General features: G+C 42.5%; 1 protein-coding gene across 2 annotated transcripts in view; it reads left to right on the top strand.

Annotated features, from left to right (window-relative positions):
- The window catches only part of LOC308298733 (myosin-IIIb), a 31,128-nt gene that overhangs the window by 3,361 nt on the left and 1,202 nt on the right, over positions 1-26,565 (top strand). For both annotated transcript variants that reach the window (XM_080742391.1, XM_080742390.1), the window contains exons 4-28: positions 3,468-3,570; positions 4,520-4,622; positions 7,243-7,399; positions 7,539-7,641; positions 8,316-8,441; positions 13,851-13,959; positions 14,497-14,613; positions 14,750-14,850; positions 15,716-15,802; positions 15,954-16,019; positions 17,548-17,661; positions 17,795-17,906; positions 18,451-18,494; positions 18,910-18,975; positions 19,724-19,843; positions 20,350-20,435; positions 20,555-20,602; positions 20,712-20,759; positions 20,883-20,974; positions 22,353-22,514; positions 23,202-23,326; positions 23,885-24,078; positions 24,623-24,712; positions 24,843-25,008; positions 26,090-26,512. In XM_080742391.1, the coding sequence (XP_080598517.1) occupies positions 3,468-3,570; positions 4,520-4,622; positions 7,243-7,399; positions 7,539-7,641; positions 8,316-8,441; positions 13,851-13,959; positions 14,497-14,613; positions 14,750-14,850; positions 15,716-15,802; positions 15,954-16,019; positions 17,548-17,661; positions 17,795-17,906; positions 18,451-18,494; positions 18,910-18,975; positions 19,724-19,843; positions 20,350-20,435; positions 20,555-20,602; positions 20,712-20,759; positions 20,883-20,974; positions 22,353-22,514; positions 23,202-23,326; positions 23,885-24,078; positions 24,623-24,712; positions 24,843-25,008; positions 26,090-26,512 (2,962 nt within the window). The remainder of the gene's footprint in view (positions 1-3,467; positions 3,571-4,519; positions 4,623-7,242; positions 7,400-7,538; positions 7,642-8,315; positions 8,442-13,850; positions 13,960-14,496; positions 14,614-14,749; positions 14,851-15,715; positions 15,803-15,953; positions 16,020-17,547; positions 17,662-17,794; positions 17,907-18,450; positions 18,495-18,909; positions 18,976-19,723; positions 19,844-20,349; positions 20,436-20,554; positions 20,603-20,711; positions 20,760-20,882; positions 20,975-22,352; positions 22,515-23,201; positions 23,327-23,884; positions 24,079-24,622; positions 24,713-24,842; positions 25,009-26,089; positions 26,513-26,565) is intronic.

Here is a 26,565-nt window from a genome sequence, read left to right as displayed (position 1 = left end):
ATATGAGTTATATTAACCACTTGAACCCTAGTTTTCATATTCTGAGAACTTTAGCCAAAAATAGCGAGAGGGGAAAAAGAGCTGACCAAGTACAGAGTGAAAGGTCAAGTTTATTAAGTATTGACGGTTCAAGTGGTTAAATATCTGAAAACACAAATTGAAATGAATTCAAAATACACTGAGGATTATGCTGTCAAAAGATAAAACTATATGGAATCTATGAAAAGGTTGTGGGGGTCCCTGCTACATCTTACTCTCAACTAAGGGGTCCTTGGTCCCTGGTGTATGAGATTTTGCTGCCATGTTGAGAATCATGTAGGGGAGAGGCTGACCTTGGTACACTATGATGTAAGCAACACACCTGCAGCTAATGCGAATCATGGGTGTGGTAGATATACAGTATGTGTGCCTAGTGATCATGCAGTGTAATGTCACAACATATTGTCTGTTTTTTTATGTGTTGCTTACTGTACCTTATGATGTGAGATTCAGTTCTCTATTTTGGATATGTTGTTATATGTGGTGAAATCTCGCTATTTCAACATGTCATTCGACTACGGGAGGGTCACCAGCGTAGGCAGGTTAGCTAGTCACCAGCGTCTGGGTTACTGAGGTTAAGGTTAGTGTTTGGGTTAGGTTTAAGCATAGAGGTTAACATTCACGGCAGGTTAGCTACTCACCAGCGTCGACAGGTTAGCATTTCACCAGTTTAACATTCATCCGCATCAAAATACTGGGACATAGAACAAATGTTATGTCGAAATATCGACAGGCACCGTTATACGTAGATGGACGTTTCAAAACATGTCAACCGTCCTGCAATTTTCACTATTTGCCGTAATGATAAAGTGCATGCATACATTGGGCTGAAGTGGTTAATTGTCATATTAGTCGTTTCGTCAGTTTCTGAGATTTAGATTGTACGGACGCATAAACAGGTGCTCAGCTTCCCCAAATGCAAATAACAAGAAGCCACAACCGACATTTAAAGCAATAAACTGCCAAATCACTTCTCCTGGCTGACAACAATGTGAAGGATATTGAGCAAGCACAAAGAGAAAGGGGTTTGGCCGTAAAAGCCTCGGTTTTGGGTGATAGACGACGACGTGTAGGGCTCGGTAGGTGTTTAGGAGGAGCCAGCTGCTGGTTGCTGCGGCTTAGCATTTGAACTTCTATTGTTGCAAGTCAAGCCCATGGCCGGCCTCGTTGCCGGACAGCCTCTGAATGGGGCCCCCCTCGCCCTGGTTTACGAGTCACTAATGAATGAGCTGGTCAGCCAGCTATGGATTGTGAGGGACTGAACCAGGGCGATAGTCACCCGGGGCAACAAGGATGTACGTATATAAGATTGACCCATTATAACCTTTTTTTAGAATGACAAAAGGGGGGGCGAGGGGAGCCTCCCGCTTGCGTAAATTGTGACGTGCCTTATATAGAGCGTGAACTGAACAGCACTATTTATTTGCACGCACAAAAGGGAAACTGTAATCTTTGCACTTTATGAGCACATTCGTATATGTGTTTTACACTATATCTTTGTTGTACACATACTTTGTGTTTGCATGTTTGTACTGTGTAAAACTGGGCTCTCACATGCTGTATTATGGATCACTTTTGTGCATGTAATGCCTATGATGCACATATACCTATATCCGTGCCATGTCCCTGGTTATATTCTTTGATTACAGCAGTTTATAGATTTGTAATCCTGACATTTAGTCTGTCATGTCTTGACACAGTGGTGAAAGAACCGAAGTAATGTGAATTATACATTAGTTACTTTTAAGGCCTACGTTTAAAACATTTCAGAAGAGGAGAAGAAAACAGATATACAAGCTCAACAACGAGTCGCAATGTGACTGTTTTGTGAAGTTTTGAGCCTCTAGATCAGGGGTCTTCAACGTTTTCAGGCCAAGGACCCCTTAGTTGAGAAAGAAATGATGCGGGACCCCCACAACCTGTTGTTCATAGGTTCCATATACAGTAGTTTGCGCTGTTATGACAATCGTCAGTGTATTTTGGTTTTATGTCAATTTGTTTTCAGATAATTAACTACTTGAACCGGCAATACTTAGGCCTAATAAACTTGACCTTCCACTGTAATTAGTGTGCTCTTTTTTCCCCTCTACACCAAACCTCTTTGCCAAAAATAGCCCATCTACAAGCTCACAACGCCTCGCTCTGCGAGGCGTTGTGAGCTTGTAGATCTGCTATTTTTGGCTAAGGTTCTCGGAATAAGGACGTTAGGGTTCAAGTGGTTAATATAAAAAAGGTCACACAAAGATTTGGAGGACCCCCTGTTGTAACTCTGAGGACCCCCTAGGGGTCCCGGGCCCCCTGTTGAAGACCCCTGCTCTAGATCCAATAGCCTATGTAAGTGGCTGAATGATTGTGAACACAGAGATGCCCTTATATAACAATGGGGCTTGCTCACATTGTTTACAAGCATCCAGATTCCAAATGGACTCAAAATGAAAAAAATACATTTGGCAGCCAAATTGCCCTAGCCCACATTGAACCTCCCTACCAAATTGATAAGCAGTTGGCATTGCTGCACTACACCGCCAGACATGGTTTGCATGGGCAAATCAGGCTTGCAAATAGGTACATGATGGATCCAACACAAGCTAGCTCTCGTGTCTCCAGCTTATACAAAAATCTGGCAACAACACGTTAAATAGAAGATTTGAAGATATTACTGATCTAATTTTAAATTGTGGTTTTGTTTGTTATGGCTCCAAGCTTATGTCCCATGCAGCATGTGCAGGGGCGTCGCACCAAATTCTGGGCCCTGGGTACAAGGATTCACTGCTGGCCCCCCATGAATGTTCTTCATAGGGGAAGGGGGTTTAACCCATTTAGACTGGGAACGCATTATTTTGTGCTTTAACTCTTGAATAGCAGCATATAGCATAACTCTTGATATACAAGCTCACAGCGCGGCACCGAGTGCCGTGCTGCGAGCTTGTAGATCTGCTATTTTTGAAAGGTTGTGACAATTTGTGCAAGTCTTTGAATATTTCAAAGGTTTTTTCTTTAATAAATAATTAAGGCCCCTCCACCTTGGGCCCTAGTAACTCAGTACCCCCCCCCCCCCCCCTTGTGACGCCCCTGAGCATGTGATCTCAGATCCTCAGTTTGCTCATTTGGCTATGAGGTACAACAGCTTTATGTATTACCCAATTTGGAGAGATCGTCTTAATTATGTTTTGTTGAGACTGCCATACTGCCTTATGTCGCTAGGCAGAGAAAGAAAAGGCTGGATCAAACTGCAGGGCCAACTTGGAAATTAGATTAAGTAGGTGCTCAATCTATGGAGAGAGGCACACAAACAATATAAAGTTATATGCTTGACGGCCGGGCTACACCAAGCCTTTTTACGCGCGTCAGTGCGTATGCGGGGCGTGCGCGCGTATGCGCATTTTGGAAAGATCTAATGTATATCAAATATTGTGCTTTTCTTGCAGTGGTGAGAGCGGTGCAGGGAAGACGGAGAGCACCAAGCTGTTACTCAGACAGATCATGGAGCTGTCGAGTGCCAACTCTCAGCTTGAACAACAGATCCTACAGGTAGGCGCTATATGATCCAACACACCCCGCAGGCTGGTTTCATTTTGTGCCCAGTTTCTGTTTGCACTCTCTGGACTATGCCCTCGCGGCAGTTCTTCTTGGTGTAAGATACGCCCATATCACTGTAGTCACAGCCAGTGGTGGAAAGTAACTAAGTACATTTACTCAAGCACTGTACTTAAGTTTTCCATTTTCATTACTTTTACTTCTACTCCACTACATCTTAGAGGCAAATATTGTGCTTTTACTCCACTACAATTATTTGAAAACCCTCAAACTTTAGTTAATAGTTACATTGTATTTTTTGATTGTTATTACAAAACATACATTAACCAGTTTTGGACCTATATACATTTCGGCCATTTTGAAAATAGGCGATGTACAAGCTCACAATGTGTCGTGATGCCATGCTTTGTGAGCATGTAGATCTGCTATTTTCAAAATATTTCTTATACATTTTGAACTTTTGGTATATTTTGATGACAATACCTTTGTACTTTTACTTGGAGTAGATTTGGAATACAGGACCTTTACTTGTAACAGAGTATATATCTACTTTGCTGTATTGATACGTTTAGAGTACCATTGGTGTAGCATTAAATACTTTTTGAAAATCTCAAATACTTTTGGGATTTTCTTGTTGAAGAAACAAAAAAGCAACATGAACAACAAAGGTTTAAAAACTAGATATTTACTCGCAGCACATAAAAGCAGGTCCGCAACACAAAATGGGTCATGACCCTATGTTTGGGAATACTGGCTCATAATATAGGTGATTCAACAAGGGAGGATGTCTTGCAAAAGACGTATGACTGATTTAATTGTTACATTATCTTCTGAGGTCATGACTCAAAAGTCACTCAAATGTCCGTGTTCACGGAATGACAACCTCAAAGTCCATTTCTCTTCAATCTTTACACTCTTTGTGTTTTATATTTGTCATTCCCAGGTCAATCCCCTTCTAGAAGCCTTCGGAAATGCCCAAACGGTCATGAACGATAACAGCAGCCGCTTTGGAAAGTACATGCAACTACGCTTCCATAACTCCTCGGGTGAGGTTTTGTGTGTGCGTGCGTGCGTGCGTGTGTGTGCGCGCGCGTGTGTGCGTTATCATTATTATTTTACTTTTTTTGTATTTGTTTAAAAAATAAATTCAGTTTTTGGAAATGTTTTTACTTTAAATGACAGAAAGATAAGGGAAATCATCATACAGGACTATTTTAGGGGTTAGAATTAGGGTTAGAAATAATTAGGCAGGAAGGAAGGAGGAGCAAGTGCATTCTCCGGCAGTGGCAGCAGCCAGTAACTGCCGTGGCAGCCACCACCGCACGGACCGGCAGTGTAAAGTTTAACGCGACGGAGGTGCGCAACGTCCCATTAGTCCAACGGTGGTTAGGGTTAGGTTTAGGCATAGTGTTACTGAGGTTAGGGTTATGGTTAGGTTTAGGCATAGTGTTACTGAGATTAGGGTTAAGGTTAGGTTTAGGCATAGTTTTGCTGAGGTTATGGTTAAGGTTAGGTTTAGGCATAGTTTTACTGAGGTTAGGGTTAAGGTTAAGGTTAGGGTTACGGTTAAGGTTAGGGTTAGGTACCGGTCCGTCAGTTTCCGCGGCAGCGCCGTGGCTTCTGCTGCTGCCAGAGAATGCACTCGCTCTCCCTCTAATTAGGTTAAAGTTTACTGAACAAAATGTATTTTCTTTGTTGCAACACAATACTCCACAGGAAAGGCATTATACCACATAGGAAGTGGTTTTACAAAACACAAACAGGGTGGTTCTGTGACATTTAATATGCTGTGCCTGTGTGCACACACTTATGTAGAAGTATTGAACAGATTTTGACATTATTGGGTTAGGGTTAACCCTAACCCTAACTGGGTTAGGGTTAACCCTAACCCTAACCCTAACAGATACAAAAATAAATACTGAAGTAGAATTTAAAAAAGTGGCCTATATGCATGATGATGGCATAAAATACATAAATTAAGAAGAGATAAAAACTCAACTCATTATCTTTATAAAAAATAAAATTAATCTGGGGGTAGAGTGGTCACTTGGGAATCAGAAGGTCCGTTGTTCAATGCCCGGCTCCCCCCTAATTGCTCCCGATGAGCAAGTTGGTGCATTCATAGACTGTATGGGTGCAATGCATGATTTCCTCTGCCATCGGTGTGCGTCAATGAGGCGTCAATGAGTGTGTGAATGGGTGAATGCAAAGTACACTGTAAAGTGGTGTGGAGAAAGGCGCTATAGAAATGCAACCATTCTTTCATTTACACAACCTCATGCCTAACACATGACCTCATGCATGCCTGACACATGAACTCATGGTAATTATAATGTTCTGGTATAAAGTGTCAGTAGTAACGGGGTAGTCATAATGGCTATGAAGTCATGGCATGGGGAGGGGAGGGAGTAGTGTCTGTGTGTAACAGAGGTGGAGTGCTTACTCCTATATGTGATGGGAGGCAGCCGGGCGGGCCTCTAGAACTAAGTCTGACAGCCTGGGGATGAAGCGGTTACTAGACCTTGCAGAGCTGGTTCTGATGCTGTTCCTATTATTAAAGGGAGAGTTCACCCAAATAAATACTTTTTTTTCTATCGATTACTCACCCCATGGAGACTTCAATTCATGGATATCTTTAAGTTTTTATCCCATTCCTAAGCCAATGATTTGATGACCAGCAGGCGTTCCCTATGGAGACACAAAGAGCCTGCTTTGTTTCCTATGGAGACTCAAAGGAGTCTCCTCAAATTATTGGCTTATGTAACCGGTGTAGCTTCTATCTCTCTGCGTTGTGTTGAAGTAGAGACAGACCCAGAACCCTCTTTGGAAACAACACTCCTTTTAATTCTGTCTCCAAGTTAGTGGCTTTAGTGCAGCACAGACTCCTTTCTCAAAACGTGACATTTTGAGTTACATGAACCGCGTGACCGGCGTTGTTTCTGACCCTGCATTGACAGAACTCTCTTAAACAAGGCTCTGGTTTGTCCTACGACTAATAGCGAAACAGGGAAACCGCCTTGAAAGTGAAATAGGGAAACCGGCCTGAAGGTTGTTAAGTCAGCAGGTGAAGAATAGGGAATTAATACGCTCAATGGGAGGTCCTCACAGTCAAAGTAGGACACAGTTGTTTACAACAGTGGTTCTCAACCTGTGGGTCAGGACCCCCAGGGGTCTATACTACAAAACCTGTTAAAACCTTGGCCAAATTGTCAAATGATATAAGATGGGGGAAATTGGGGGGAACAAGGGTGGGCTCTCTTGGGTGGAACATGAAAACAAATCCCATGAAGTGATAGTGGTGCAGAAGGTCATGAAAATAAACGTAAACGCTCCATAAGGATTTATTTAAGTGTGCAAGCAAACAAACAGACCCATGATTATCAATATTCAGGGCGTTGTCACGGACATTGACGAAGGGACCCAACAAAGTGCTGTGAGTCGATACGCAAGTCGATACGGCGTGTTTGTTCTCCTTGCTAAATGAAATGCTACAAATTCTTATATTTTTGTTCACCAGAAGAATACTGGTTTGTTGTAGCCTCACGTAGCCAGACAAATCTGCCATGGCAAAGAAAATTGCCTTTCACGCATGTGATAATGTCTGGCAACGGGAGGCTAGGTTTGTTGCAGCTAACTTCACACTGCTTGTCCCGATCTGCCCGACAGTGAAAGGAGCCAAAATCAACGAGTACCTTCTGGAAAAGTCTCGAGTGGTGCACCAGGACGAGGGCGAGAAGAACTTCCACATCTTCTACTGCATGTTGGCAGGCACCTCACCGGACGACAAGGAGATGTACGGCCTCTTGGATGCTACGCAGTACAGGTGAGATGTGATAACATTCAGTTCCCAAAGGTCGGCAAAACCAGAGAAACCCTTGGGGCCCCTTTGTGCCTGGCAATAAAATTATAATTCTGTGTATGTTATAAACATTATGATATGTGAAAATCTGTCTGTCTCGTAGGTATCTCAGTGAACATTATGGAATAGACGAGAGCACAAACAAGTGGAGTGAGAAGTATAATGCTGTGTGCAATGCCATGGACATGGTGGGCTTTGAGGAACAGGTATGTGTTAGGAGAATTTTAATAACTCATGTATGGATTAGGGCATTCACGAATAGTGATTTTTAGTATTCGAATTATTCGACCTCAAAGTATTCGAATAGTCGAATATTCGACAGAACTGACCAAACTGTCAAATATTAAGTAAGCAAGAGACGAACATTGTGAAAATAGCCGATCTTGCGAGGCGTTGTGAGCATGTAGATCTGCTATTTTCACAATATCCATCTGCGGAACCGAGTCACATTAAATGTAATACCTGCAATTCCAAGTGCTTGCCAGGGTGGGGGTCCCCAGTACAAGTATGTTTATTTTGGGGGTCACAGCCTAAAAAGGTTTGAGAACCCCTGGTATAGAGTATTATACATTCTTACGACTTCCTATCTAGCCAAGCTTTATAAACTATATATTTTTTAAAGAGAAAACAATAAAAAAAATAAAAATAAACGAATATTCGACTTCGATGAGCGTCGAATAGTGACTTTGATATTCGAATATTTGGTGAATGCCCTAGTATGGATTAGTGGAAAAGTGGAAAAGTGAGTCTCTCAGGGAGTTGTGACTTTGATTATAACCATGAAAAGATGGGGTGTACAGATTGCTGATGAACACTGACGTTGCCGTCCTCAAACCAGAGGCCTGTAACACTGACACCATCTTCTCTTCCACCACTGCAGGAGAAGGTGGACACGCTGACCATTCTGGCAGGTATCTTGTCTCTTGGCAACATCACGTTCGAAACGACGGAGACCGACACCCTCAAGGTGTCGGACAAGTCCAAGGGCTGGGTGAAGGCTACCGCCGTGAGTTCCTTTTACCGTATATACAGTATATACCTGTCCTCCGTTTTTACGCCGTGGCTCTGCAAGGTGCGGGCCGTCTATGACGGGGTCTGTCTTTGTTTGTGTGTGTGTTACTGTGAAGAGAATTCTCACAAACTGCTCGAGCAATCAGCGACAAACTTTATTTGCACGCATAAGTACCTCCTCTCATTTCTTTTCACATTAACTTTTAGAAAATATTTCTGTGATCGTGCTGAAATCTTGCCTAAGAGTCAGTAGAGGTTCGGGCCTCTATGCAGAGTACTGTGCCAGTTTGTGTGTTATCTTTGGCATAGTTTTGGATTTCTGTTAAAAGCTATTAATGCAAAGATATGACATCATTATTGCCCATGTTTAGCCTCAAATGGCAAACAACTGAGCAGTGCATACTAGAAGGATGAGGCTGGCAGGGCACTGCGTCAGGCACCCGGAACTATAGTGGCAAGCAAACTGACACTATGGGGAGTCAACCCAGGGCAAAGCCAGGAAAGGCAAGAAGCACACCACTTACGTAGTAGATGCACTGCGGCGCGACAGCTTAGCCAACAACACCGTAGAGCTCAAGAAGACCATGATGCTAGATAGGAGAGTGTGGAGGGCAACGTTTCAGGAGTCCCGAGTTGGTGTGGGCTAGAGCGCACTCTCACATTGCATCGCATACTTGCATCAAGATGGTGGATTATCCGACGCGCACTTGCACTCGATAATGTGCGTTTCATGGGTACATGAATATCAATATAAGTTCACTGTATTTCCCCCACCATGGACCATGAAGTTGGTGGGAAGGTCAGAAGTGAGATGGTCAAAATTGTACTTCACATACCATTAGAAAGTTGGCCCCTCCGGCTGCCCATCCGCATTCAGCCCAAGAAATCCCCCCCCGATTCAGCCCAAGAAATCCCCCCCCCCCTCCCCCCCAGGGAAACGCTGCATACTGTTTAAGCATTGACCATATTTAGTAACACTGTAGCTGATATAGAAGTCCAGGAAGGAAGCAGGAAATAGTTGAGAGTTATCGTTTCCTTGTCCACCCATTGGGAGTAATCTAGGAACAACATTTGTTTTATTGTTATTGTCCTGTCGACAGACAAAGTAGAACGCATACTGTAGACTGGCTGTGTTCTGATTTGACAAATGTACTGTATGCTTGCTGGGTGGATACTGCATAGAGAAATCCTCTGTATTAATTTATCTTGACTCAAATGGACCCACGTTTTTGCATTCCTCAGAGTTAAAATATCACTGAGGACTTGACTGTGTTTAGCAAAGAGTTAAATGATATAGAACTACCGTAGTGTACTGGTTTTGATTCTGACTCATGTCATTTCTTTATCTCTCATATACTCTCATTATATTCATGGTCTTTCACCACTGTGCTACCTGATCGTAAACTAAAGTGGCAACTGGCACGTATTTGATATGGTAAAGCTTCATCCATCAAAAGTTTAAAAAGAATAGAAAAGACAGCCCATGCGGTGTTGGTACTGTATGTTTGGGGGGAAAACAATGCTGTGAGCTATCTTAAAATAACTACCAACGTGCTCTGGCTTGTTGGTGTCTAGCGTAGATGGAGCAGAATGAATTGTTGGGAGTGCTAGTCTAGTAGCTGTCAGCTCTTTGTGCATCAAACTGTGTGCGTGTGTGTAGTAGAGCATGTTAGCAGACATCAGCAACTTCACATTTGAGATTTTGGCTTGTGAATCTGTGCATGAGCTCTGCAGCTTTGTTCCTTTTGCTCTCCCTGACTCCACTCTGTTCACCTCCTTGTGCAGAAAAGAGTTCCTTTCTATATTTGCCTCCCTCCCAAATATAGCCTTTTATATTAAAGTGTGGGTAATCCACTCCCGTTATTTGTTTCATTATTGAGACTAGAGAAGTCATTAAGTGTATAGTTAATCATAATGGACATGTTAACACTGAAGAGTACTGTATGTGCGTGTCTTTTGGCTGTCTTTCAGCCTCTGTTTCAACTACGTTGTGAAGAGTTAAATTGTTTTTTACTGTGAAGGAAAGCTTAGAGCGAGACACATTAGAGAGGTCTCCAGGCCAGCTAGCTAGTAATTTGACACTACCTGTGTTGATCAATGAAAGGAATATCATATACACTCATATTTGAGTGCAAATCCCTCCTAGCTGTGAACCACAGGAACACTAGAGTCCCTATTCTGGGCATGTAATGAATCATGATAGGCGACCATTTGGTGAAAAAAGCTCAGCTTGTAGATAGTCTAGTTTCAGAAAAGACATAGAGGGGGTAAATAGGAGGAGGCCAAGTATAGACCCATGGGGGAGTTTCGGTCAACAAAGTACAGTATACAGTAGGGATGCGGTATCGGTACTCGTGGTATCGGTACTCGCCCCGATACCAGCCTATTTTGCGGTATCGGTACTCGTCAGATACTGCTCACAAAGCGCCCGAGTACCCTGTGTGTTCCGCCACTTCGCCTTTCTCTCTCTCTCTTAAAGTATCAAAAGTAAAAATACAAAATGTTTGAGCATAGCAGATCTAGAAGATCATGCACAGTACAGGAATTTCCATGGGCTAAACCTGAAAAAAAAAGTGAAATGTGTGGCAGTTGTGCCATGTTCTGGGAAAGCAATGCAATTTAATGTGTTATATGCAGCCAGAAAGTGAGGAACATCGGAAAGAAAACGTAATTTAAAGATATTTTGTATTATTAATTGTACTCGTATCGGTACTCGGTATCGGCGAGTACTCAAAATGAAGTACTCGTACTTGTACTCGGTCAGCAAAAAAGTGGTATCGGGACATGTCCAAAACTGTTACTTTTCAGAATTCAGATGAAAAAAATAGCAAAAGTAGCAGATCTACAAGCTGTTGCTTCACGCCGCATTTCCAGTTTGTAGGTGTGCTACTTGTGTGTGACACTGTAGTGTGATCAAGTAGAAGGGCATTAATTTACAACAAAACAGAGAATATGGAGATTCTTCTGACTGACAGCAATGATAGGCTACACAGACACGCCTTCGAAATGCTGTCTGTGTAGCCTAGTAACGTCCTGGTTCGAAGCTTGAGACGGTGTGCACAATCCTTGGTTTCCTAAGATTCATTTCCAACGCGCCTGTGACTAAAGCCTTTTTAACAAGTGTGCAATACTATTCATTTTGAATAGCTATTTCTTTCCCCTAAAGTTTTTGTTAAATAACTGCAAAGTATATATTTTATTTATTTATTTCTGGATTACGTTTTTCAACAGTCTTTAAATATATCAAACATGGCTTTATACCAACACGAGTCAAAGTCATAAGTTGTAATCTTCTTGCCGTGCTTGCCATCAGGGCGGGACAGAGCAAGGCATTGTGGGTTTTGTTCCTGCTTGTCAGATCAGGCCCAAAAACTGGTCTTGGTGCGGCAAAATGTAACAGACTGGAGCAGTTGCATTCCAACAACCCCTTTTTAAAATAAATGTTCACTGGCCCCACCACAATATATGGCTTAAACAAACTCAGCAGTACACATGGGTTCGCATGCTTTTGTCGCCATGTTGTTGCAAATTATCTGACCATTAGCACTGTGTTATATCTCCTCCATCTATGCAATCGAGTGCCTATAAGAATGTAATGGGAGCGAGGCTGGTTGTCTCAACCACATCTGTTCCACCCTGATAAGAATGCAAACCCATTGTTCATGACAATGGATGGTTAAGACGTATTTCTTTAGAGCACATGTACATTTAGCTGGCCTCTCCTTTTATCAGAGAAAGAAAGAAAGACCTTTTTAAAGGTCGTTGTGGCTATATTTGGACATAAACGACAGCAACTGCCCCTTGCTCCTTCAGCTTGTTTGTATTTACATTTTTCATGCACAACCTGGCTATAACCCATTGCTTCAGAGATTTAGCTTGGCCAAACAATGACACAATATCTTAACCAATAATGTGCATTTGAACACGCCCGTCCATGTTGTTTTAGATTTATGATGACACGGCCCTGAAAAATGAAGATAACCACCCTATGGGGACATCTGCTGGTGCACACTACTGCAATGAAGTTATTTTAGGTTCAGGGTTAAGTCTGATTTATACTTCACAGAGAATAGCCAATCTACAATCCCACAATAGACCGTTTGTCAGCCTTCTGATTGGTCCCTGAGACTCCCTGACTGGCCAACCAGAAAAAAACATTCACTTTTTGCTATCGGGGGTGGAGTTTGTGCAGTGGAGAATGTTAAATGTGGCTTTCAAAACTGTCCGCAGTGCGCGACACGGCGATCGCCCGGTACGGCCGCGATCTCGGCCGTGATCTCGCTCATCATAATGAATAAGCTTCAACAAACTAGTTCACATGGACCATATCAATGGTCTAAGAGTCACGATTGGGTACATATATTTTAAATGGGCAGAATTACGAAAAGCCAGCCTATTATGTGAGGTTAGGATTATAGTTCTGTCCTCTTCCTACCCAGGATGCAATGCGCGGTCTATTCTCTTTCTGATCCAGAGGATTAAACTAATTAAAACATTTATTTTCGGGGGGAAAACTACTGTTTTGCTATGTAATTACTGTACCTTTTTCTTCCCTTTTTATTAATATCACGTAGATGTGTTTTTTGTGGTACTTTATATAGCTGTAATGAGGCTATGAAGGGAAAAAAAATCCCATCCACTACCACTATAAAAGAATCTGCAAAGAGGATTCTGTCCCACTGGGATTAAACAAATTAAAACATATATTTTCGGGTAAACCCCCTGTTTTGCAATGTAACTACTGTACCTTCGTCTTCCCTTTTTATTAATATCACCTAGATGTTTTTCCTTTGGTACTTTATATAGCTGTAATGAGGCTATGAAGGGAAAAAAAAATCCCATTCACTGCCACTATAAAAACAATCTGCCCAGGGTCAAATGTCCTATCATAGTAACAGGGCAGAATGGGGCGGGATTTGCAAAAGGGCTTATTCACAGTGCAACGCCTTGTGAGCATGTAGATCTGCTATTTTGGATTTCACTGTGTATATCGTCTCAATAAAGAAATTATACAATGGGATTGGAATACCCACACTTCATAAAAAATAGGATATAAAGCAAATCTGGAAAGGAATCGTTTTCTGCACTGGTCAAGAGGTGAACAGAGTGGAGTCAGGCAGAGGACGAGTTCGAGGGACAGTTCTGTTAGGAAGGATAAGAATCAGGCTTTAGGGAAGGATTTAGGGTTGGTCAGGGTTTGGCTGCGCCTAAAGGTAAAAACAAATGCATGACTTGGTTAGGGTTAAGGGCACAAATATACATGAGAGTTATGAGTGGATATAAAGTACTATACATGTAGCATCAATGTAGAGTAAAGGTAGAGTATATAAACGTGTGTGTGTGTGTGTGTGTGTGTGTGTGTGTGTGTGTGTGTGTGTGTGTGCGTGTGCGTGTGTGTTCCCAGGGTCAGTTTGGCGTTCAGGAGGAGGAGTTGCTGCGGAGTCTAACCTGTACTGTCACCGTCACCAGAGGGGAGTCCATACGACGACTCCACAACCAGCAGCAAGCAGAGGGTCTGTTCATGGGATTTATCTAATCAATTGGTTCATCTCCATGGGATTTATCTAATCAATTGGAGAGGGAATAGAGATGGGTGGTTGATTATACTGATGATGACTGGCCCGTGTGTCTACTCGATGTTCAGTGTAACTGCATGAGCAATCAGGACACTGCTTTATATCCGTCAGTATGTCCGTCCTGTAGAGCATTGGCCAAGCTTTGCAGGCCGCTTAATGAAATCAACTCCTAAAAGGCAACGTGATCTGGAGTTAGATTACGAGATAAATCCACTTTTTGTGAATCTCATAACATTGGCCTTTATTGGAAAACCGTATTTCCAATGATCGCGTTATCTCCCGTTGCATTGTGGGAATTGGAGTGTTTCTCTTCAGCCCTGGCTGCCCTAAACAGTAAGCTATGGTTTAATGTAAAACCCTATCAGACTCTGTCAACGGCACCGGGCGACATCAAAGAGTTTGACGAGTGCACCTGTCCTCGTCGGCATCCAGTGTGTTAATGGATAAATATGATATTCCCTTATGCTGTCTTAGATGCCAGAGACTCCATTGCCAAGGTGGCGTATGGACGGTTATTTGGCTGGATTGTCAGTAAAGTAAATGAACTCCTGGCACCTGACGTTGACATTGATGTCGAGCTCAATGAAATAGGTGAGTGTGAAATGAGTTTAATTCTCATCGACAGGATCAATACCAAATCAATAAAGAATAACTTAACTTTACCATGCCTCCTCTGTACCTAAATAAAGCACCTGAATAGACTGTTGTTCTGTCTCCTGCACTCCAGGTATCCTGGACATTTTTGGCTTTGAGAACTTTGCAGTGAATCGATTTGAGCAGCTCTGCATCAACCTGGCCAATGAACAGCTGCAGTACTTCTTCAACCATGTATGTACGAATACAAAATGTTGTATTTTAATAGATGAACCTATAGTCCTACAGAGAGACTTGCAAGCAGACACTCTATTCTGTGTGACAGAATTGAGCGTCATGCCATCTAACTATGAATCTACCAAATGTCTGTCTGTCTGATATGCCAGTTTGGCGTCACCAAATGTCTGTCCGATAAGCCCGCACGGGTAAGGACTAGTATTCCTAACTTCCAAAATTGTTTAGGCTAGACACAGATGCGGTTTCAGAATGCTGTCACGGTTGGGCTGAAAATACTTAATTTCTTAATACTTAAATTCCCCCTCGGGAGAAAGTAGGTAACTATTATTACTATTATCACCTATTTCTAGCTGCAAAGTATATATTTTTCTTTATTTCTGGGATTAGTCTGAAATTTATATCAAACATACTTTAATACCAACACAAGTCAAAGATATTTATTTCTTGGGGTGTATGTATGCAGTATTCTCACTGAACAAGACATAGCCGGTTGAGTTCTCTAAATGTAAGAACCAGAATTTGGCAGAAGTACCAAGGAAATGCTGTTGAATTGAATCGATAGGTCCCGGAAAAGACACACTGTGATTGGCCAGTAGTCACTTTGAGTGGCAGAGTGCCTTTCGCACTTCTGCACTTCCGTCTGGACTTTCCTGATCGCTCCAATGAACTGCAGCGGCAAATGTGGTATCTAGCTTTTTATATCTATCTATGGGACAACGGAAGTCCCACCCCACTCAATACATTAGGTCACTATCAGGCTTTTCTCTTCTCATCTTCGCTTTTCTCTTCGAGGCTACTGTAGGTTGTATGTGCTGTACTTGTATTTTTTGTTGCTGAACCAGCATGTGTCATCCATCCGCAGCACATCTTCCTAATGGAGCAGAATGAGTACAAAGAAGAAGGGATTGAATGGGAGGCCATCTCCTTCAAGAATAACAAACCTATTCTGGTAAGAAGTTATTTTGTTTATATTCTGACTGACCGATGAATATGTCCAGAAATCTGTTATATTATAATATAGACTCTGGACTCTCTCATCTCCTACAGTTTCGTTTCAAAATCATTTCACTGGCCTAACGTGACTTTTCTGTCGTTTTTAGGACCTCTTTCTTACTAAACCTATCGGCATCCTGTCTCTTCTGGATGAGCAGAGTGCCTTCCCTCAGGTAAGGGACCTCTATGCTCATTTTCTATAAGCCTTTGAGCATCCTGTTGCTCTTCACAGGAAATGAGTGATGACATGTAAACACAGGTCCTGAGGCAGGAACCAGACCTGGGATACCGCTGTTGTCGGGAAGAAACCTTCTTTCTCCATATAGGCCTAGGACTGCTTTAAGATTTGTTTTTTTGGGCTTTTTATGCCTTTATTGATAGGACAGTAGACTGACAGGAAATGGGGAGAGAGATATGGGAATGACATGTGGCAAAGGTCGTCCGGATCGGGAATCGAACCGGCGACGCCAGCAGGCAGCATAGCCTAGTATGTGGTACGCGCCTTGACCACTAAGCCAGCGGGCGCCCCATTGACTGCTTTAACTATTGAAAAATAGCAGATATACAAGCTCACAGCGCGGCACCGAGTGCCGCGCTGCAAGCTTGTAGATCTGCTATTTTTGAAAAATCATGATTTTTTTTTGCAAGTCTTTGAATATATCTACTTTAAAAGCGAACATTTGTAACTCAAATATTTACTTCTGGGTGGTCCCTGGGACAACATATTTTGAGATGGGGGTCCATGGCCAAATACCTGTAATTTTGGGGGTCCTTGACATGAAAAGGTTTGAGAACAGCATGATTTAGAGGAAGGATTTAGAAGTCGGGTCAAAGATCTTCAAAGACTTGCACTCATTTTGAAAAATAGCAGATCTACAAGCTCGCAGCGCGGCACTCGGTGCCGCGCTGTGAGCTTGTATATCTGCTATTTTTCTAAAGTTAAAGCATAAAATAAAGGTTAAAGTGGTTCAAATCTAACGCGAATCGGGCGCGTTCCAGGTATTTGAGAGTTAACCTTTTTTGTGTTTTTTAATAAATTAGCGCCCTACTTGATCATACTACAGAGCAACACAAAAGCATCAAAAGTAGCATTTCGACAAGCTCAAAACAAGCGCCACGCCTTGAGCTTGTGGATCTGCTACTTTTGAATTTGCATCCCGAAAAGCAACACATTTGGACATATGAGGTTTCCACCTGACAGAGATGATTTGTTATTTACGTGGTCGGCGCATTAACTGTTTGAGGCGCCAGGCTGTCCCTATATTCTTCATATTGAATTATGTCAAATCTGATAATACTCAATTTCAGGGTTGAGTAGTGTTATGTTGTGTTTGTAGCCTGTGTCCGACTGTCCTCGTGCCGCCATTAGACCACATTTAACTATGCATTTATCATAATCTTATGGGCACATTGTCAGGAAAAGTAATGCATTCAGCAAGGATGAACCCTACTTATTTTGGTGACCCCATGGACTTTCCTCTAGCGCCACCCTCAGACTAAAAGGTCACATTTGCTCACATGATGACTCATAATAAATCAAATCAATTGCATGATGATGAACCCTACTGATTTATGTGACGCCATGGCCTTTCATATTCACATGCGATACATTATTGTTAGTATTCACAGGCTGGAAGCAACACATCACTGGTCTTTAGATCTGTAACACCTCATGTATTGTGTTTCTCCCGTTTGTCTTAGGCATCAGACAGAAACTTTGTGGACAAGTTGAACAACAAGTTCAAGAGCAATGCCCACTATGAGGTGGTACGGAGCCACAGCCCTCTGTTTACTGTCATCCACTATGCTGGGAAGGTAAGCGTCTCTTCTCAGCTGAAGTGCATTGTGCATGGCCCAGATTCATCGTCTTTAGAGAACATTATAGCACTATGGCATCAACCTTTTATAGGATGGACAATGGAGTTAAAGTGTGAATTGAATTCCTCAGGTGCAGTATAATGGAGGGGGATTCCTTGAGAAGAACAGAGACACCATCCCAGCGAGCATCCGAGATCTCTTTATCAACAGCGTCACCCCTCTGCTCAGTGTCCTCTTCGCAGGTGAGAGTAGCATTTGATCATACTTTATGTAAACAAGTAGGTCGGGAGTGGCATATTGTCGGTATCAGCCGGTAACACGCGGGAGTCTGTCCCCGTTACAATGCGCTAGACCCCTGGGAGATGTTTTGCCAAGGTGGAGCGCCACACCTACCATCAGCTCCCAGTACTTGCCGCACGACTTGCCACACCCAAGCCGTGCTACGCTTACGCTAGGTTTGCGGTGCCAGGGATAGAACCCATGACCTGATGGTCGCGAGCTCTACCGACTGAGTTACAAAATGTAAATGGTTTTCTTCTTCATCTCCTTGTGATCACTAGGATGGTTTGGTTGTAGTTGTTCTTTGAAACTGTAAAGTAACATTTGCAGTATTTGCAGTTTGATGGATGAAAGGTATTTTATTTAGATGCACAGTTGCTTACTAGCAGTAGCTTAGTGTTAATGCATTTTGATACTGTAGGCTGATAGTGCTGTGTTTGTGGTGGTAGTAGTTGAACTAACATTATATTGTGTTATTTCTAAATATATGTAATTATTCTTTTTCAGCAACCATCTCCAGGACTGGAACCCTGATGCCAAGAAAAGCCAAGGTACGGTAAACACACAGTCTGGTGAGATCGGAGATTCTATTTCATTTGGTACAGCAGCATAGATAGAGTATATGAAATGGGCAGTTCAACTCAACCTGCTCATATTGTACAGTGTATGCAATAACATGGGGTGGCCATCTAGAAATGACTCCAGACCACTAGAGGGTCTAGCAGCAAAAAGCAGTATTGAATCACCAGTGAGTCAATTAATGTACAGTACAATTAAACATTAACAGTAGCCAGTTATTGTACTAACTATATACTCTGCTCTCAAACGGGAAGCCGAGTTTGAATCCGACTTCTGCCTTGCGTCACCTCTCTGTGCCATCAGTCGCCTGACTCTTTACAGTACCCTCTCCAATCTAAGTGAAGCATAAAGTAATGCAAATCTATGTATATGTATTTTATATTTCAGGCAATACAGAGGTCAGATGACAACTTCAACTCAACCAGAAAGCATTCTGTAGGAGCTCAGTTTAAGGTATCTTTACAGTATAATCCATGCACATCTAGCACATTTGCTTAAATCCTTGCATTCTGTTCTAAAACTTTAAATTGAGGGGCACCCCTGCCCTCCAAATAAACACAATTGGCCTGTTGGCCAGAATCGATGCACTATAGCAACTCCTACAGGTTGGTCAAGTCGCCTGTTGAGCAGGTAGAGGAACTAGGTTTGGGGCATCATTTGGGTCATCGGGATGGAAATTGCCACCCCCTAGTGTTCATATTTAAACCCTAAATTCAGTTATTTTATGCATATTGTCCCCCAAAAGATTAATCTGATTTCATCGCAATCAATGCCCATCCATCTATATGTGTCACATGTTATAATTTAGATACGTCTTTTACTGTATGCAACCATTCATTTATTAACCACTTTCAACGTGGTATCCCTATTTTGGGAATGTTATTATAGTCATGTCATTTTCAAACATTTTCTCTTTTCGCCCCAAACAAAATAGCAAAAATTGTGAATCTACAAGCTCAACACGTGAGAGCTTGTAGCTCCACTATTTTCGCTATTTTAGAAACGGTGGTAACTTATTATTTGCCACCTCTTTCTTTCTGAAATTAAGCCCCTCACTGTCAGGTGAAAAGAAGCAGCTGGTGACTTAATAATAATATGTATTTGGAGACACATGACCTAATGTAGGGGTTAGCAGTGACAGGGACACGTTTGTGGGAATAGTTGGCACATAACTAACTCTTTCATTTCCGTTTTGTCTAAGAAATCTCTTGCCATCCTGATGGAAAAGATGTTTGCATCCAGTCCTCACTTTGTTCGCTGTATCAAACCCAACGTCAACAAGCTGCCAGACCAGTTGGACAGCAAAGTGGTCATGGAACAGGTGAATGGAACCTTCTCATTAACGTGCTCACTAAACTATTATTATGTTCACTTAGGGAGTGGTACAGTGACATGACTGCGTCAAGGGGAATTCTCTACTTGTATGTCACTCTGCAGTCATGAACTAAACATCTGCATTTCAAATCTGAATGGCCAGGGGTCTGTTTTAGCCTCTTGGACCCTTGGATCTCTATTCAGGGGCGAACAATTGGCAAAAATAACGTATCTACAAGCTCAATACACCACGCTGCGAGCTTGTAGATAAGGTATTTTTTGGTTTAGAGGGGAAAGGGATTATTTTTGTATGAGGCAAGTCACCCTACATCTTTAGTTAAAAAATAAAATGAAATGAATCACAGAACTTAATTTGTACATAGATAGAGGAATAGTTTTTATTCTAATCAGGTAATATTGAAATGAACTTCAGCTATAATTGTACTAAAACAATAGAGCCGCCGGTCATATACCATCTTTATGGGGCATAATTTGTATAACTTTCATCTCCAGCTAAGATACAACGGCCTTCTGGAGACCATCCGGATTCGAAGAGATGGATTCTCTTGGAGACCTTCTTTCAAGGAGTTTGCCCAGAGGTACATCTGGAAACAAGCCTAGCATGCTTATATTGACCTCACAGTTTCGTTTTACATCTAGCATTAATGTGTCTCTTATGTGGTTAGTTATTTCTGTATTACACTCCTTCTGTTTTCAGGTACAACATACTGCTTATAAAGCCTGGTTTACCCATAAACAAGGAAAGGTATGGTTTGTTTTAATATCTCTGTAACTGTACATAAAATGGGAGACCTTAGATCTATCCCTAGAGGAGCCCTAATGTGAATTAATTTCTTATTTTTTTATATTCACAGTTGTATGTCCATTTTGAACACGACTGAAATCCATGGCTGGAAATGTGGGTGAGTTAGCCTTTGTCAGTTGCGTTCAGTCCTCAGTCAGTATTGACTACAGATGAGGCATTGAGGCCTTTTTCTTTTCGTTTGTATGAAAGCGTAACAATTTGGTTTTGTTTGCGGTTGTAGGTCAACGCGTCTCTTCTTCAAGTACTGGCACCAGCAAGAATTTGCTTCGCTGCTGGAAAAGCTGGCCAGAGCAGCTATAATCATTCAGAAGAGTAAGGAGCACCAACATTCTGTACGACATACAGTAGACTAGGAGGGACAAACTCGATAGAGAATTGTGGCACTACAATTTAAGTATTTAGTAGACACTCTTAATCCAGACAATAAGCAAGCTAATACATCAGTACAGCACTTGAGCCTAAATACACTGTCAAACCGAGGTAACGCCTCCTGATGGAACCAGGAGAGAGGACGGCAGAAATTCCTCTATTCTACCACTAGGGTGAGGCCTTGTCTCAAGTTGTCTGAAGTCAATAATGTTGCAGAAATCTTTCATGACCATGCCATGGCAAATTCACTTATTTTATTGACCATTACTAAATTACTGTAAATCAAATGACATAAAGTATAACATGCCAAAAAGAAACGTGAAAAGGGGGTCTTTTCAGGGTCATTATTAAGGGCTTTTAAACTGTGTGCGAGTGTGTGTAAGAATTTTTATTTCAGTGCAACAGCAACATGTAAAGGTTTTTCAGAGGCGGTGATGGAATACCATCAACTGCCAGGTTTTTAGTGTTTAGTCTGGCGTAACTCACTGTCTCCCCTGGAGAGAAAGACGTGCGTTGAGGTTGAGGCTGTCCCACAGCCCTCTCTGGGTTGAGCCAGAAGACCAAGGCAGCAATGCCAATGTTCCGAGCTCCATTGTAGACAGACTCCCACTTAACTCACGCTTGTGTGAATTTCTGCATAGGATAGTCATCATGCGTGGCCACTGTTGACTCCCACAATTTGCAAATGCTCCCGTCATACAGTCTGGGAGACGGGAGTTCTAATCACGCGAATCCGGTAAGAGAATCGATAAAGCGGATGTGAAGCCTCCTCCCCACTCCCGTTTCGTTTTTACAGTCGCGCACATTTATCCTAATATAAATAAAAGATCATCAAAGCATATATATATTGCAGCTTAAAATGAAAATTTAAAATATATTTTCGTGAAAGGAAATCCCAGCTTCCGTTACGCGGCTTTCAGTGGCTGTAGTTCCAGACTCTATATTAGCATTCTGAGATTGTGGAATAGTTGCCTGGCTACGTGAGACTATGCATAGGACATATTGTGCATCCTGTATCACTTATAACCGAGGCCTTTTCAATAAGTCATAGCGGTGGGTGTGGTTCACTAGTGCTACTAAAATTAGTAAAAGTTTAGAGAATTCTGCCATTCATTTCTCCCCATAGAGATTTACTTATATCAATTATTTAAAGCCTAGAATAAAGCAATTTTTTTCACAGAATCAAAGGTTTTATGGTCATGATTCACCATGATCATGGATGGCTTGTTTCTAAAACATGTTGAAGCTACTACTAAGAGGCTGTTAAAATGTTCCAGGTGTGGCGGTTATATAAGAAGTTTTTTGTTGTGTTACTTTGCAGATTACCGCGCTGTGTGCTGCAGGAGGAAGTACCTGGCCCTCCTGGCCGGGGTGAGGAGGAAGGCTCAGGCCCAGAGGGAGAGAGAGGAAGAGGAGGAGAGGAGGAGGAAAGAGATGGAGGAAATGAGTATTCAGGAGGATGAGGAGGAGCAGGAGAACCAAAGTGAGCAGACTGCGTAGGCCTGCATTCTGTGCAGCGTTTTGTCTTTTAAATGTTTTGACACTGTCCTTTTCTAATGGACTAGATGAGAAATAAGATGGAACCCTAACTGAGCTCCAGTTAAGTGAAAAGGACCTTTTCTTTGACGATGGCTGGCCAGATTGCTGACATAGAAACATAGGTTTTTCAAAACACCTTAGAAGGATTCAAAAGACACTTATAGAATCGGGTCAAAATTCTAATTTTCACGATTTAAAAAAAATAGCAGATCTACAAGCTCGCAGCGTTGCACAGCAGTGCTGTGAGCTTGTATATCTGCTATTTTTCAATGGTTAAAGCATAAAATAATGATACAATAATGTGTACCCGTTCTGAATGGGTTAATATAATGCCACTCGATTTGCCATTCACTTCATGCATGCGCGTACCCTCTATTGATTACAGTAGGAATAGGATGCAAAGTAAGACACAAGACTCAAACTTCATATGCTACCTACCTAGCAAATGTAAAGTGTCAATTCAACTCTGAGAGACTATGTCAGCACCTTGCAACTATGTTTGAAAGGTGCTAATAAAGTTGCATATTAATAATGGGACCCATTTCAACAATACCTGCAACGTCAATTGAAAAATGATAGGAGTTGATTATTTGTCATTTATCTCATTATTTCAAACTATTTTGCCCTACAGTGCCAGTGTCCCCCCCAGTGCCTCTACCCAGGAGGAGGAAGCCTCAGCCCAGACCTCGCTCTCTCTTCAGTGCGGTGGGCGACATCAAGGCTCCTGTGCCACGGCCGCGCAGCAAACACTTTGAAGTGGGTCTTTTCCCTAAATGTTCATTATATTTATTGTTTGTTTCACCTCAAACTATTTTGTCGTATTTATTGCTTAATATATACAACATTTAATAAATAAACCAATTGAATTGAGGATTCTTGTTGCTATGTACAACAAGACAACATATTTTCTTTGTAATATTTGAATATAAGTATAAGTATTTGGAGTTTTTCACAAAACTTGGGTCAGGATTTAGAAGGCATCGTTAGAATCGGCCTCAGTTCTAAATGGGTAATAAAAACACACAATGTTTGTAGATCACATAATTGCAACACCCCCCCGACACAGCTCAGGTTGGAGACCTGTGTGGAGTGTCGTTCGCACTTTGCACTCAAAAATTAAATGTAAATGAACAAAATAAATGGATACTGCAACTACAGTATTAAGTGCCTAATGCTAGTCTAAGCTATAAAAAAATATCCCGCCTATACGGTACCTCTTCCTTTCACATCCATTCATGTGCTGTCTTTCAAGAGAATGTTATATTAATTATTATGCTTCTAATATATACTGTACACCTCTCTCTCTCACTCCAGGCCATGCCGTTTGACAATGACTTGGAGCTGCACACTCACCTAGCGGGGCTGGTGGGTTCTGGAGGGGAGGAGGAGCGAGCCAGACGGAGGAGGAACAGGGGGAACACCATCCGCTGGTTCAAGGAGACCCAGGCGCGGAAGGTGGCCCGCAACGGAGCCTTCCCATGCTGGCTGCATGGCATGATACCCCGCAGGTGAGAGACATATGGAGAGAGAGAGAGGCATGGACATGAGACAACAGGCTGGTGGCCTCATAATTCAGCCTACACCATGAAGAATGTTTTTAACCTAATTGAGCATTAGATCTGCAAAAAAATGAGTGGACCTGGGGGTCGTATAGGGTTTAAGTGGTTAAGATGGCTTTAGTATTCGTTTTAAGGTACTGTATGTTGTCCTACTTCATGTTACATTGTATGGTTTTATGTCGATTTGATGTCCTGTCTGCATTACAGTTTGACAGAAAATATAAAGTCCATTAACTGGTTACATCTGGATCTTCTCCAGGCATGACAGAAATGTAATTTGCAATAACGACAGGGGGAGCATAAAGTATTACCAGTATGTGGTCTATTGTTTTCTTCACGTCGATCTTCTTTTTGTCCTGCATCTGGACACCATCTTATCCATAGCGACTTCGGACTTACAATAAGCAACGTAATCACATATGTGTCGACATACGTAAAGACAGGTTATATTGGGATATCGGTAGATGACTGGCCTGTGCATCTGTCCTTTCAGACAAGCAGAGGATCTTCTACGAGACAAACCCATGGGGTGTTTCCTGATCAGAGTGGGTCAGAGTCGGGAGGGATACACGCTGTCGTACAGGTATGATAATTAGCAGTGATTACTGAGATGCCGTTCTTGCTGTGATTACGGCGGTTTGACTGTGATGATGTAGGTTTAAAGGCGTAGCTAACCTACATCAACACCACCACCTCTGCTTTTGGCCTGTCAGGGGCGAGAACCGCTGTCGACACTACATGATCGAGATGCAGTCCAACGGGAAATACGTGATCTTGGGGGAAGACAAGGCCCACCGCTCCCTAACCGACCTGGTGGAGTACCACACCAGAACGGGGCTCAAGCCCTTCATGGAGCTTCTCACCACTCCCTGTGGACAGGTGAGCGTTAAAGCAAACGGTGGTTTATGCAAACCACTGGCTCAGGGCCCAGTCACTAAAACAAAAGAAGAACCACTTCTAAAAGAGGAATAGCGTTTTGTTTGACAATCATTGGTTCCTGAATGTATTCAGTGCCCAATGAACCACTTCTAAAAGACTAATAGCGTTTTGTTTGATAATCATTGGTTCCTGAATGTATTCAGGGCACAATGTAAAACAGCATTTAAATGACTTCACAGTAAAATCCTCAGTATTAACTCATTGACTGCTTTCATTAAAAATTGTCTTTCTGGGTTGGCCTGTCCATCATGTTCAATGGTGCACGGAACATGCATGATCACGATTACGAAAGACCGCATCTTAATCCATCTCACCGTTCCTGAGCTAACAGCAGTGTTAGCTACAGTAGCAGTGTTTACATAGGAAGTAAACGGAGGCAGGAAGAGGAAACAGAGATATGGGTTGTTCCGGCCCCCCAAAAAATGGGATCCGATTCCTGTTTCCGGTCCAAACTGGAAGCCCTATTTTTCGGGCAATTAGGTACCTTGGATCTGCGATCCGAATTTGGATTGTTTTTAAAGGGGAAGACCACCCATTTTCAATATTGAAATATGTCATTAATATACCTTAGAGGAGTTGTGTGGAAATAGAAAAAAAGTTCCCCCCCTTCTGTGTTGCCTAGAACTGGATAATTGATTTTGGGGTTTGTATTGTAAAGTACAATGTGTGATGTCATCAAGTTGTACTTTACAATACAAACCCCAAAATCAATCCTCCAGTTCTAGGCAACACAGAAGGGGGGGAACTTTTTATCTATTTCCACACAACTCCTCTAAGGTATATTAATGACATATTTCAATATTGAAAATGGGTGGTCTTCCCCTTTAATTAAATGAAACGAAAGTAAAGAAATCTCAGGAAACTTAGGCATGGCGGAAGTTTGCTCTTCAAATCATTCGGCTTCTTTTAGTAATGTTGTTTCATCACCCATGACATTTATTTTAAGTTTTTTTCTTTTTCTTTTGTATATGCTGCAAATGCCACACTAGCGGCCGTTGAGTGACAGTCTGCTTACTTCCAGACATGTGACAGGGAGACCGACTACGAGGAGCTCAAGGGGCTCCGCGGTCGCAGAGGGCTTGGACGTGGAGAGGAGGAGGAGGACGACGACGACGAGGGAGAGGAGGAGAAGGAGCAGAGGGTGGAGTCCGGCCTGGACAAGGTCCGCTTGGAGCTCCAGAGGCTGTTCCTTCCTCCAGGACAAAACCCTGGCGTGGAAGACAAGAGGCTGCCGGTTCTTCGCAGGGTCTCTGACCGCCGACAGAGGTTTGAGTTCGGAGGCAGCGGGTGGGAAGGAACGCCCCGGGACGGAGGGAGTGGAGGGGAGGAGGAGGAGGAGGAGGAGGACGACGACGACGGAGGAAAGGATCGCAGCAGAAGGCCGTGCCCCAGGTTGTACCCCTCCATACGCCTGGCCATGAGGGAGATTCGACAGATCCAACAGGTTAGAATGGTGCTGGTTGGTTGAAAGGGGAATAAACGATGGTTGTGGCTAAG

This window comes from Nannobrachium achirus (assembly GCF_963921795.1).
Source record: "Nannobrachium achirus genome assembly, chromosome: 14".
Classification (NCBI taxonomy): Eukaryota; Metazoa; Chordata; class Actinopteri; order Myctophiformes; family Myctophidae; genus Nannobrachium; species Nannobrachium achirus.
The sequence above is the reverse complement of the archived record's forward strand: the minus strand, read 5'-3'. Positions and strand labels throughout refer to the sequence as shown.